General features: G+C 50.2%; 1 protein-coding gene and 1 pseudogene across 13 annotated transcripts in view; both read right to left on the bottom strand.

Annotated features, from left to right (window-relative positions):
- Nucleotides 1–412: 412 nt before the first annotated feature.
- LOC134564366 (M-phase inducer phosphatase 1-like) lies at nucleotides 413–5,425 on the bottom strand (annotated as a pseudogene).
- Nucleotides 5,426–7,208: 1,783 nt separating this feature from the next.
- The window catches only part of CAST (calpastatin), a 55,001-nt gene continuing 49,138 nt past the window's right edge, over nucleotides 7,209–13,071 (bottom strand). For all 13 annotated transcript variants that reach the window (XM_063421585.1, XM_063421582.1, XM_063421584.1 and 10 more), the window contains 6 exons: nucleotides 11,898–11,990; nucleotides 11,436–11,489; nucleotides 10,916–11,005; nucleotides 9,962–10,041; nucleotides 8,907–8,973; nucleotides 7,209–8,419 (listed from right to left, as the gene is read on the bottom strand). In XM_063421585.1, coding sequence (XP_063277655.1) covers nucleotides 8,916–8,973; nucleotides 9,962–10,041; nucleotides 10,916–11,005; nucleotides 11,436–11,489; nucleotides 11,898–11,990 — 375 coding nt within the window. In that variant the 3' untranslated portion in view covers nucleotides 7,209–8,419; nucleotides 8,907–8,915. The remainder of the gene's footprint in view (nucleotides 8,420–8,906; nucleotides 8,974–9,961; nucleotides 10,042–10,915; nucleotides 11,006–11,435; nucleotides 11,490–11,897; nucleotides 11,991–13,071) is intronic.

The following is a 13,071-nucleotide window of genomic DNA, read 5'->3' on the forward strand; positions in this document are numbered from 1 at the left end:
AAAAGAGTATCCTAGCTGTGGGTGTCCCACAGCCACCCCAAGTGTCCCAGGGGACCTGCCAAGCTCAGCATGCCCAGGAAAGAGGGTCCCACGGGGGTCCAGGGCCATACTGCTGCCAACCCACCATGCAAGAACAGCAGCCAAGGGGCCAACACTTGCCCCTGCTCCAACCACCTTGTCCCTGGGTAAGTCACCTCGCCCCACAGGGAAGACATTGCCCCAGCCCTGTCCCCTGCCAGCAGCTGTCCCTATCCCCAAACCCTGAGATGAGGGGCTCCCACCCCTGCAGCGCCCTGGTGTAGGCAGTGAGAGCTCAGGAGCCAGATTTGTTCTCCTGCAACAGGAGTTTATCAACAGAGGCTGTAACAAACCATCCTAACAACAGACAAACACAAAAATATTCATAACAATAAACATAAAAATATTTATAACAATAAACAAACAAAAATACTTATAACAATAGAAGTATAAATATAATAGAGAATTTTACATAATATATAAAATACTTATAACAATAAACACAAAAATATTTATGACAAAAATTTATAACAATAAACAAACACAATACAAATCTTAACACTAAATACCACCCCAAACCCTTTCTAACAAATCAAACCAAGCATCCCCGGCCAAGGGAACTCATCCGATAATCTCCAGCATCCCCCCGGTGGGGCTGCGGGACCCCTGAGCGCTCACAGGTCCCGCCCGCAGATGAAGAGCACCCACCGGCCACGCCGGCTCTGCCCGCCGAACTTGCGCAGCTCCTCCTTGAAGGCCGGGTGCTCTATGGGCTGATAGTCCTGCGGCTCGTAGTAGCTCTGCAATCCACGGCTCCGTCAGCCCCGGCAGCGCAACCCCCGGCCCCCCCCGCCATCCCGGGCCAAACCCAGCGCCTTGGAGGTCCTCTCCCACTTCAGGGAAGATGCTCAGAGCCAGAGTTGCCACTCCCCACTGCTTTGTGCCCCGCAGTTCCTGCCCTCCTGCCACCGAGGGGACCTTGGGCGGGGACTCACCGGGAACTGGAAGAAGAACTCGTGGTACCCCCCTTTCAAGACGTAGAGCTCAGGGTAGTGCAGCCGGGGATAATCGTGGCAGGACCGATCCCTCTCTCGCAAGAACTTGCACCTGTGACACAGAGAAAGCCCACAGGATCATCCCCGTGCGGGGATCCGAGTGTGCTGTGGGGGCTGGCACCCTCCAACGTGCCCCCCATGCCATCACTCACATTTTGGGCCCCCGCTCAACAGAGAATTCGCAGTGGAAGATCATGATCACTCTCTTGCTGGCATCCAGGGGCATGATGGGCTGCTTCAGCAAGAATTCCTCCACATCCCGCTGCAGTGGCAGGTTGACAGCGCCCTGGGAGGGACAGGAGGCATCTTTTCCCCTCTGCCTCCAGTTTCATTTTCTTCAGGGACCCAAGGACGTTGTTCCCCAGCCTCCCCCACCATACATGCTCCTCTTTCCAGTTGAGAGTCAACCTTTTAGGGCGTGGCTTGGCACTTCTCATGGGGCTGCTCTATCCCTCTGGGCAGTTCAGTACCCTTCATGGAGGCCTGCTCAACCCCTCTGGGGGCTTAGAATACCTCTGGGGGGGCTGCTTTACTCCTTTCTGGGAACTCAGTATCTTTGGAGGGGCTGTTTAATCTCTCAGAGGGTACTCAACAAATCCTAGGGGGATCCTGAATCCCTGTTGTCTCAGCACTTGCTCAGGAAATGGTCAAACCCTCGGGGTGGGCTCAGCACCTCTGAGGTTGGGTGGGGTTCAGAGACCACCTTCCTCCCGGTCCCAGGGGCTCGGGGGGCGTCTGACCTTGATGTGGCCCCCTGCATACTCGTAGGGGTACCGGCAGTCCACGACAATGCTGCTCTTGATGAAGCTGCTGAAGTGCCCTGTCAGCACCGCCGCCAGCTGCGGGGGGAGCGCATCACCAAGGGGGGACATACGGAGGCAGGTGGGGGAGCCCCCCCTCGGGGGCGCTGGGGAAGGGTCGCTGTCCCCTTACCGTGCCAGGGGAGATGTACTTTAGGCCTGGGTCCTTCCCCTCCACCGTCGACAAGAGGTGAGGCTGGAGGAGACAGGCTGTGGGGTCATCCCCATCCCAGGGACACCTCCCAGGGACGGCACCTGTCCCTCCAGCCCAGGAGCCCACAGTGGCCAGTTCTGCACCCACGGGAGGGAAAGGGGCAGATACACATGGCTGTGCCACGGGGGTGGACCAGAGGAGCAGTGATTGCTTCATCCACTCCAGGGGCTGCAGGCTGAAAAGTCACAGCCCTGTGTCCCCAGACAAGGGCCACCACCTTGCTTTGGGCTCTCACAGCCGTGCAGGGTTCCAATAATGGTCCCTGTTCAGAATAACGGGGGCAGCACCCACATCCTTGTGTCCCTACCTTGGAGAAGTCCCCAACAAGCTCCTGGTCATCATTGGACAGCAGGTTCTCAATCTCCTCAAGCTGGGCAGACCTGGAAGGCTTCAGCCACATTCCCTGGAAGGCACCAACCATAGACACCCCCAGATGTCAGCAGGTGTGCTGGCAGAGCTGGGGCATGGCCTGGTCCTGCCAGTGACAGGCTGGGTCTCACCCCACACTTTCCCCATCACCCACCAGCTCCACCGATGCCTCCTGGTCAAGGCTGCCAGCCACCTTCCTCTGCCGCTTGGCTTTGACAGGGATGCCCCAGTCTGAGGGCTGTCTCCGCTGCAGGACAGATCTGGGAACACTGCCAGGTCCTGAGGGTGAGCAGAAGAGCTGCTGGGACTGGCTGAGCTTCTCTGGATGCTTTGGGGAAAAGCCCATGCTGCTGTCTGAGACACTGGCAAGTCCCCAGCACCAGGGCTGGTGCTGCTTAACAACGAGCCCCCTCCCCAAGGACTTTCGGCCCCAGGCCCCCCTTTGGAGATGCCAAGAGGAGACTGTGGAGCTCTGTGCACTGCCAAAGGCTGCCACATACCAGCTTTGCCTCCTGCTTCATCACTGGTGTGATCACCACATTCTCCATCCCCTGGAGCATGGTGGCATCATTCTGCCAGGACAGCAGTTGGGGGGACTTGGGGGAATAGGAAGAGGAGATCGTGAAGGGGAGAAGTCCTGCTAGCTGCTTCCCACCCCCAGGCAGGGATGGGTCCCGTACCCAACGACCATCCACCTCCCAGTGCCTTCCAGGTTTGGAGTCCAGGTGTCCCCATGATGCCCCAGCCCATCCATCTCCCACATCCACAGGTCTCCAGGGCACCGGAGGAGTTGGAGCGGCAGCTCCCATGTGTTCAGCCCCAGGATCACCCATCCTTGGTGCTTCCCGAGCATTCCAGCCTCTCTCACCAGCAGCTCTGGTGCGCGACAGGGGCTCTTGGCAACGGGGTCTCTCCTGGAAGCCCAATGGCCGGCGAGCAGTCGGTTCTGCTGGTCCAGCCTCTGCAACTTCTTGGGTACAAAGCCTTCCTGCAGCGAGGGGGACACGTCGTTAGCACCTCTCTGCCCCCTCCCTGACCTCCCAGGTCTCGCTACCCCGAGGTCTCGCTGCCCCCTCACCTCATCCTCGGGCTCCCTCTGGCGTCGCTGGACTCTGTCCCTGTGCACCTGGAGCTGGGAGATGTCCTTCGGAACAGGGCTGGCTTCCAGCTGCCACTGCTGTGGGACAGCCAAGGGATGAGAGGTGCTGTATAGCCCTACCCCGTCTCCTGGCTCCATCCTCCTCGTCCCAGTTCGGCCAGGGACTCGGCAGGATCCTGCACAGTCTTCAGCACCTACAGGCAAGGAGTGGATCCTCTGGCAAAGGAGCTTCCTGCTGCAAGAGCCGGGAAAGGAAAGGATCAAATGACAGCAGGTGTCCTGGACCGCTGGACCTATCCTCTGCCATCGTCACCTCAGTCCCCTAGGTCCTCATGGGGGGGTAAGACCTCCCCAGGACTGTCACAGCTCCCAAAAGGGACCTAGGGCAAAAGCACTTCCAGGCACTGAGCTAACACCAATGGCCTGAGTGGGATTCCAGGAGGGGCACAGGAACAACCTGGCTTTTGGGTCTGGGACAGGGACAGCCTGACATGTCCTGCCGCAGGGACAGAGTCCCTTCACTTACTCTTTGAGAGCTCTCCCAGATTTCGGAATTGTTTTTTGGAAGCTATGGGGAGAGCAGAGACGCGGTTTTATGGGGGTTGGCATTCACGTCCCAGCCCAAGCAGCCCAGGTTGTCACTCCCCAGACAAAGACTGGGGGTCACAGCTGGATGCACAGCTCCCAGCCAGGCTGAGACCGGGCCCTGCTGCTCGGGAGAGGCAGGGTAGGGACAGAGGGTGTCCCCGGGGGAACACGGGGATGGGGCCACTCACTCTTCCTGCACGGCTGTGGGCCTCTGCTCTGTGTGTGGGAGTCCGGTCCCAGTCCTGCGGGAACAAGGGACAGGAGTAGCCCCGGTGTGGGGTCCTGGCCCCAGCCCAGGGCACCGGGCAGGATGGGACTGGGCAGAGAGGCAGCCAGCCGGGTGGCACCGTCGTTGGGAGCACCGGTCCCGCATGGAATGTCGCGTGTCACCCTGAGCAGGGTCCCCACCAGAGCGGTTCCTGGCTGAGCCCCAGGGAGTGCAGGTATGGGCTGCTGCCTATCACTCCCCAGAAGCTTCCCTGCCTCGACTCCCTCTCCAGCCCCTCGGCCAAGCCCTCCCGAGACATCCCCGATTCCCCTCCAACACCCTCGGCATCACCCCAGGGGCGGCTGGGGACGGCTGCGGCGCGGAGCAGCCCCATCCCTCACCTGCATCCGTGGGCTGGGAGGAGACCGAGTCCCGGAGACAGTCCGAGGTCACAGGCTCCGGAGACAGTGCGTGCCACGGCCGCGGGAGGAGCAGCCCCCCGTGTCCCCTCTTCGGGGTGTCCCGGTGCCTGCGGGCGGTCGGGACAGGGAAGTGTCAGTGTCCCGGATACTCCTCGCCCCTTCTTGCCCCAGCAGGGCGGGGGCAGGAGCTGAAGGAGGGGATCTCAAAACTGTCCTTTGTCACGCCGAGCCCCGCGCGGGACAGCCGTGTCACGTCGGGCGAGTCCCGCGTGGGGCGGGCGGAAAAAGGAACCCCGGTCCCCGGACCCTGGCCACCCCCCTCACCTGTCCGGGCCCGGCAGGTCACCCCTGTCCAGCGGCCGCGGCGTGAGCGGGGCCGTGCCCGGGGAGGGCAGCCGTGAGATGGCCGCCATCCCGGGCAGCCCGAGGCCGCCGCACAGTGACATGGCCCGGGCAGGGACCGAGCGAGGGAGGATCGAGCTCCGGCAAGCGTCCGGGGACAGCGGCGAGGAGAGGACGGATCCTCTTACTTATAGGAAGTAAGAGGTGAAAAGAGATGACAGGTGAGAGGTGGGGGCTGATAAGAGGCGATAAGAGGTGACCAGAAGTGACCAGCACTGACACCCTCCCCGCTCCTGTTTACAGGAATAACAGGAATAACAACAATAGCGGCACCCGCAGCCAATGGGAGACCGCGGTGGACACGAGGCGACGACCCAGCCAATCAGAGGTCGCGAGGGGACGCCGCCGGCCAATGAGAGGTGCACAGTGCGCTTGGGGGCGGAGCTGCAGCCAAAGGAGGACGGTTCAGAGAGGAGAGGGGCGGGGTCACGTGGATGCGCATGGCCAATGGGAAAAGGGGCGTGGCCAGCGCTGCTCTCATGCGCGGCGTGGTGGTACCGTCACCGCAGAGGACTGAGGGCCCTCGTTGACACCTGCAGGGTAATAACTTTATGACCTAACACTACCCTGACAACCAGGCCATGGCACTGAGTGCCACATCCAGTTGCAAGAAAACAAGGTTGAAATCTTGGAAGTTGGGTTTTTATTGGTGGAGTTCCTTTTTTTAAAGGCAGTTGTGAATGGCCTGCTCTGTTCACCTGCTGAAAACTCTTATTTCGGTATTAAACATAACCAAAATCAGTTAATTGCCACTTGTGCTTAAGGGCACGCACTTATTTGCTCTTGCAAACACGCCCTTGACATTTAAGTCCCTGGTGTTTACTTCCTCTGTGGTTCCAGCCTGTCTCAGGTTCCTCAGGGACGTGCCAAAACAGTTGAAATTTTAACAGACGGAGGAAAAAAAAATCATAATCTAGAACTAATCCCAACTGCTTGACTGTGCTTCCCTTTTCTCCTACCTGGAGATAAAACCTGCCCAAGGAGTCCAAACCCCCTTCATGGGTGTTTGGAAGGCACCCTGTTCTACTGTTGAGAGCCAAGAACTCTGACACAATCCTGCAGAAAGCACCACTTCCTCCTCCTCAGCAAATTCCATGTATTTTTTTATACAGACATACATTTATATATAAAACAGAAATTCTGAGAAAGCTGTGTGTCATGCTAGTGACATTTCATGCTACTCAAGTACCACCAACTACTGCTTTTAAAACATTTTAAGGGCCAAAAGGGGAATTTGACAAAACCTCAAATTGCAGGTGATTTCAGATTAAGGTCTGTTTTTGTCCTCTTTGATGCAGTCATTTATTTTCTCAACTGTAAATGGCATTTCTGCTTTCTGCTTTTAATTGCTTAGCTCTGAGGGAAAATTAAGTGGCCTTCCTGGTACCCCAGAGCCTCATTATTACTCCCTCTCCACCCTTTAATTTTGGATGTGCCCATTCTCCCAGATGCACTGCAGCCCTCCTAAAGAAGAAATGTGACCTCCCACACAGGTATTTCAGGATCTGAGTTTACTGTGCATTTATCTGGGCACAATACATTTCAGTGACTTATATCTTGCTCTTCCAGCTGCCTCCCATAACAGTGGCAGTTCACAAGTTATATTTGGGCTAGGCCAACTATGATGCAGCTTTGAAATCCAAAGGAAAAGTAGCAAAAAAACCTGTAACTGTCTCAATGTGCTTGTGAAGGCTTTGGTGGAGTGTCACCAACATGTAAAGAAAAGAGGGACTGAGCACTGGAAGGGGCTGTCCAGGGAGTTGGTGGAGTCACTGTTGCAGGAGGTGTTTAAGAAAAGGCTGGATGCAGCACCAAGTGTCATCATCTGGTTGACAAGGTGGTGTTTGGTCATAGCCTGCACCTGATGATCTCAAAAGTCTTTCCCAACCTAGCTGATTCTGCAATTTGCAGGCTTTTTAAAAATTTTAGATTCAATTTTAATATGCAAACGTTTGTGGGGTTTTTTATTACTTGTAGGCTTTCTTACGTCCAACAGCAGCAGTGATAAATGAAAAGCCAGGATGGACACAGTGCACGCTTAAAAACTTTATTGGAGTGACACGGTGCAGACTGTAACTACAGTCATGAGTCTAAATATCCCCAACTTCAGTCCCTGCGCTGTCCCTGCCAGCAGACCCTGGGCTCTGCTGCCAGTGGCCTCCCTTTGCTCACTCATGGCAGAGCTGTACACATGTCAGGATATGCAAAAGGACATTCTGCAGGGCAGGGAGGCAGAGGAAAACCCATGGTGGTGGTGGCAGCCCAGGGCTGTGGCGGCTGACCCAGGAGAGGCGCCTGGCCATGTCTGTCCTTGCAGGGAACAAGAGAAATGGGGCTTTGGTCTCTGCAGCATCACCTTCAGCCCGATCCCTGAATTCCCTGCCAGAGTGCCAGGAGCAGGAGGACTAGAAACAGTGCAAAGTAAAATAAAAAGGAGCCCAGCCCTGGACCTGAGCTTTGATCGCTGCTGAGGCTTGTGCCCCTCTTTTCCTTCCCCACTCTTGTGTGTTGGTAGCTGTCACATTTGTTATTTGTCCAGACCAGGAGACTCCTGAAATTATGAGATAACAGTACAGATACAACTGGAAATAATGGTAATAATAATAAAAAAGAAGGTCCTGCCCTAGTGTGTTTTAACTATGGCAAAAGGCAGCATTCCAAATACCTGCTTGATGTCCAGATGTGCTGGAAGAAGCGGTTAATCCCCAGTTTTCTCACTCTAGCCACCCCACAGCTGGCCTGCAGCCTCTCACCCGGAACTGGCCTGAGAACAAGGCTGCACAGCCCAGCTGAGGGTAACTAAAACTCACTATATTCCAGAATACTTAATGCATTCACTGCAACATTAAAAATGCTAGCACATATGAACTCTTCAGAGATTTACAGGCACTATGTGGAGATTATGTGCAAAGGTCTGCAGATTTTTTTTTCTCTATTTTTTGGCATAGCTCTTGATTGATGCAATATATTTTGTGCAAATAGAAAGCATTCTTTCCCCCTGAGTGCTGATGGGAATTACAAGGAAGTCAGACTATATGAGTCTTAATAAACTGAATTGCTGGAGGAAAGAAACAAACCACCTGAGTCTACTACTGGGAAAAAAGAAAAGATGAGAAAAAGTCCAGCAACTGTCACTGTACAAAAACCACCCAGAATAACTATGTGCTTTCGACATCAGCTTTCGTTCTTCAAGAATAATCATCCACCAACAGAAAGGAGACATTTTACATGATGCAGCAGGATCCTGGTTGGGAGAAAACAAAACAAAAACATAAAGTCAGAGTGCTCATCTTCTGTTAATTTGAAATAAAACTCACAACATAAATCTGGGGAGAATTATGGGAATGAAACCTCCAGATGGGTCCAGAGCAGAGGTGATGACACAAGATCAATATCCTAAAGATCTAAACCCCAAGCTGAGATGTGCTTGGTCCTTTTTACTCAGTGAAAATGTCTTAGGGAAGCAGCACTTCACACCTTGGAATGCTTGGCATTCCACCAGCCTAATGGAGTTGAGCTACATGAAGTAGTACAAACTGAATGGATAAAGGGTGTGAAAGAACTTTCCTGCCTGGGAACCCTGAAGTGCAAAGTCATCCCAAGCATTTTGATTTAGCAGCAGTTTTAACCATGTCTTGGTCTGCTTCAAGGACTGCTAGCAAAATTCGGCTATAATTCACAAGCATGAAATTGTGTTTGTGGTAACCCAGGGAACAAGAAAGAAATCTTACCTGGTAAGGTTAATGTTTAGCTCGTTTTCTGCTTCTCAGATTTGCTGCTGGAGGACTGTCCCTTTGCCTAAAGAGAGGATGAGACAATGAGCCTGAACCAAGCTAAAACCTGTCAGGCAGTGACAAGACACTCTCAGAATCACAGTTCAGATTGAAATACAGATAGTGTAGCAGGAGTATTTGTGACTCCTGTGGTGTACAAATATTTTCACCTTTTTGCCATCAATTGCTTTCTTTCAGACAGAGTGGGCTGTGCCTGACCTCATCATTCCCTATTCCTTAACACCCTTTTACCCACACCAGTGATCAGGTCACAGCTCCTCCTGAAGATGAGATAAAGACACCCTTCAGTTTTACACTGAGAACTGCAAGTCAGTTCTGTGGTCACACAAAAGGCACCCGTGGTGATTTAATAACAACAACCAGAAATCCCATCACTGACATGTGAAATGTAAAATTTCCAGAGCAGACGTAATCATCTGAATCAGGCATATACTGCACATATCCTCTGTGAGAACATAATGGAACAAGCTTCACCCTGACCTGAAACAATTTTCTGTACTTCTGGATATAAAAAGTTAAGCAACCCTTTTTATCTTCCCCTTCTCCCCTCTTTTTTGCCCTTTTTTTGAATATAGAAATGGTGGTGGTTGTGGTGTGGTTGTAGGAGTACTTGTTAATCACTTTTGGGATGCTGTTACTCAAAACTATCAAGAAATGAGAGAAATGGTGGGGATCCTGCCCACAGGCATGCAAAGTGGGACTCTTAGATCAGCAGATCTGGGAAGGAGAACCCTTTGGAGCATGCACTGAGACCCCCCCCCTGAGAAAACCACACTCTGTCTGAAAGATATGGGGGTGGGGGGTTGCCCCTGTTTATTGCCAATTTCCCTTGAAATAGAGAGGCCCTTCTTCTACGTGCATGTTTACAAAAATGGATCAAGTTCAACCTATTGATGTAAAACTCCCCCCAAAATAACAATCCTTTAATATAAATCCAAAATTCAGCTGCCCCTCTTGTATGACTGCCAATATTATAATAAATATGTTCCTACCGTTTTAGGGTTTCTGGGCTTTCCTTCATTCTTTGAGCTTGGTTTAGTGGTTGTAGCTTCTTTTCCACTTTTGCCCTACACTCCAAAGAAAAAAAGAGTAATTACAGTTACAAGGACAATAGAGCACTGGTAGCTCATGGTTTGACATCTGCCAACATACAATCTTTTGAATAAGGCTGGCAGCAACACAGGCCATGCTGACAGGAGACTGCATCAGAAAAACCTGGTAGAGATGGGAAGATTTTGTATTTACTACCAAGCAATAATGCTGCAGGAGCAGATTTAGCCCTGGATTTCATAAGCAGATGAAGCACCACTTGAAACACCGGTGGTCCTGTCTTCAGTTGCCTGAGGATTCTGTGCTGAGGGAAGCCCCTGGGGAAAACACTGCAGCAGCCAGGAAAGCTGTTTAGAAACAGCTCTTTTCTCCCAGGAATACAGCTGATTTAAACATCAGTTTCAAAGCTGCTGCTCCTTTTCTCAGTTGCAAGACCTCTCCAGTTTGTTCCCTCTGCTTCTTCCTGTCAACTTTACTGTTTTCCCTAACACATCTAAAAGTCTTTGCTGCTCCCTGCTCTTCTCTCTACAAAACCCTCTTGAACTGTGTCTCGGCTGCAGCTAACAACCATTGCTACACAGTGCCTCCTATGATTGAACAAAGGTTTCTCTGCCGTTTCTCTGCAGTTTTTGAACACTCTTAAAAGCTGTTACTGCATTTCTCTGCCCAACTTGCTTCTCCAAGTGTGTCTAAAAGGCTCAAATTACCTTCCTTTACAAACGTTTGTTTCTCCAAATATTTAATACACAGCAAAATACATCCAACTTCCACTCCAGAAGTGAGACAATCCCTGCATCTGAACAGGCTTCCTGTAAACCTAAAATGAGCTACTGCAACTCAAAAGTGAGGAGTGAAAAACTGTTTATTTTGCAAGTTACTAGCAGAAAATGTCCTACCTTTGAGTGCTGTGGTGTAGCAGGAGCCTTTGCACAAGTATCAAAGTCACCTGATAAGGCATCAATAGCTGCACTGTCATCTGTAGGTTTCTGCAATAAGTTTAATTTGAAGTCACGAAATGTGCAACCCAGCTTCCCACAGTCAAATTAGTGGTTCAGGAATTTATGCCTGCTTTAAGTAATTATCCCTTTTCTTATGGAAAAAACATCTGAACTCCACATATATGTCAGAGACACCTATTTGAGGTTCCCAAGAGGCATGATTTCCTGAACATTCATAATGCAGTTGTACATAAAAACTGCATTTATTGTGAAGAGTTACTCGTCACAAAAGTTTTACTGTCCACTACTGTTCGTATTACTTCCTGCCATTTATGAGTATTTGCAATAAATCACCCCTTAAGCCTACAGTGACACAACTTTGAAACAAAATCAGAGTCCACAGCACGAAAAAACCCACAGAATAAATGTCATGAATATAAAAAAAAAACCCCTCAATAAGCCCCATCACAAATGTTACCTTCTTTCCTTTGTGTTTCACATCATCCTTTGCTGTTGGTTTTGCTTGTTTACTCTTGGGAAGAAAAAAAGGCAGATCCCCATTTTGAACTGGACAGATTAGTTTTAAAATACAAGTATTTACATATGGCACTACTGGATGTTCATAGATTGCCAATGAACCTGCAACGTTCTGAATGTATTCCTTTAGTAGTTCATAGTGATTTATTTGTTCAGACTGCCCAGTTGGAAAAGGTAAAAAGAAAAACATAATACAAGAATAAAGCCTTTTTTTTCCCTTTTATAAGCAGGATAGAGAGGATAGAGCTACTCTCACTGAGGGATATTTCCATGTTTTACCCTAATATGTAAATACAGTACAGACACTCACTTATTCAACTTGTAATTCCAAAGAGGACAGTCTGGCTCAGACAGACTCAAGTTTCCACTGCTGCAAATGAAAACTAGGGAAGTTTCTCCTTACCTGCTCACCTGACTCCAGAAGTTTTCGATAGTCAGGTGGGATTGTTTCATCTCTCTCTCCAAGCTTGTCTCTGTGTTCAGATTTAGCCTTTTCCTGAAAGTATTTCATTTTTGAACAACTTTAATACCCATGTTAGAAATATTAACAATGAACAAATCAGAGAGCACATCAGACTAAGAAACAGATATCCTTTTTCACTTTAAAATTTTAAAACTACTGAGAAAACCCCAATATATTCATATTACTATGAAGTGTGTTTCACACCTGGAAGTTTTAAAAACTGCATTTATTTTTCAACTTATGCTGCTCTGATTTTTGGCAGCATACCAGGAACATGCCACACAGAATGCCACAAGGAGGTTTTAAAGCAGACTGCCGTAGAACATTTTTGTCTTTCTTAATGCAGACGTTTTAAGAATCTCTTTTTTCTTTTTTCTCCAGCTAGGATTCCAACCTAAACTTACTGATTGTTGGGAAGGATGACATTGTATCACAACTCGTCCAGACAGTCCCAGCCAAACACATAAACCATGCAACGAAAAGGGGGAGAGTGGAATACGACAGCTGCTTCAATGAATACAGGACAGACAGAGAACTATTTTGTCCCTGCAAATGACAACCCTTTGATTCAAATACAAGAGAACCTTCAAATACAAATAAGTCTATTCCCAAACAGCTCTACAGGCCCCCCTGTCCCTGTGTTTGGGACAGACTTCTCAACCCAAAATGAGACATTAAACCCTGATTATTCACTAACATCAATCCCAAAAGTACAAAACCCCCAGAAGTGTTTTGGCAATTGCCAGTTCACAGACTGGCATGAAGTCAGACGCCTGATTTGCAAAGAGGAAAGTCTCAATCCTCTAGCTATGCCTGTGCTATTCAGCCAACAAACCAAAGGTACAAAAACATGGACAGCTATCCCACCTCATGAAATAAAAGAACTACGAAAAGCAGTGAAAGACAGTGGCATTTGCTCACCATATTTTAAACAAGTGCTGAAAAGTACTATAGAAGAACACATGCTGACACCAAATGACTGTAAAAATCTCGCCAGTGTAATTCTCACAGATTCACAATATATGCTGTGGGAACACATATGGAGAAGAATGCTTACAGGAGTTTTGACCACTTACAGGCAAAGCACTGATGCAACCCTTCGCACCCTTACCAT

Source organism: Prinia subflava, chromosome Z (assembly GCF_021018805.1).
Source record: "Prinia subflava isolate CZ2003 ecotype Zambia chromosome Z, Cam_Psub_1.2, whole genome shotgun sequence".
Taxonomy (NCBI): domain Eukaryota; kingdom Metazoa; phylum Chordata; class Aves; order Passeriformes; family Cisticolidae; genus Prinia; species Prinia subflava.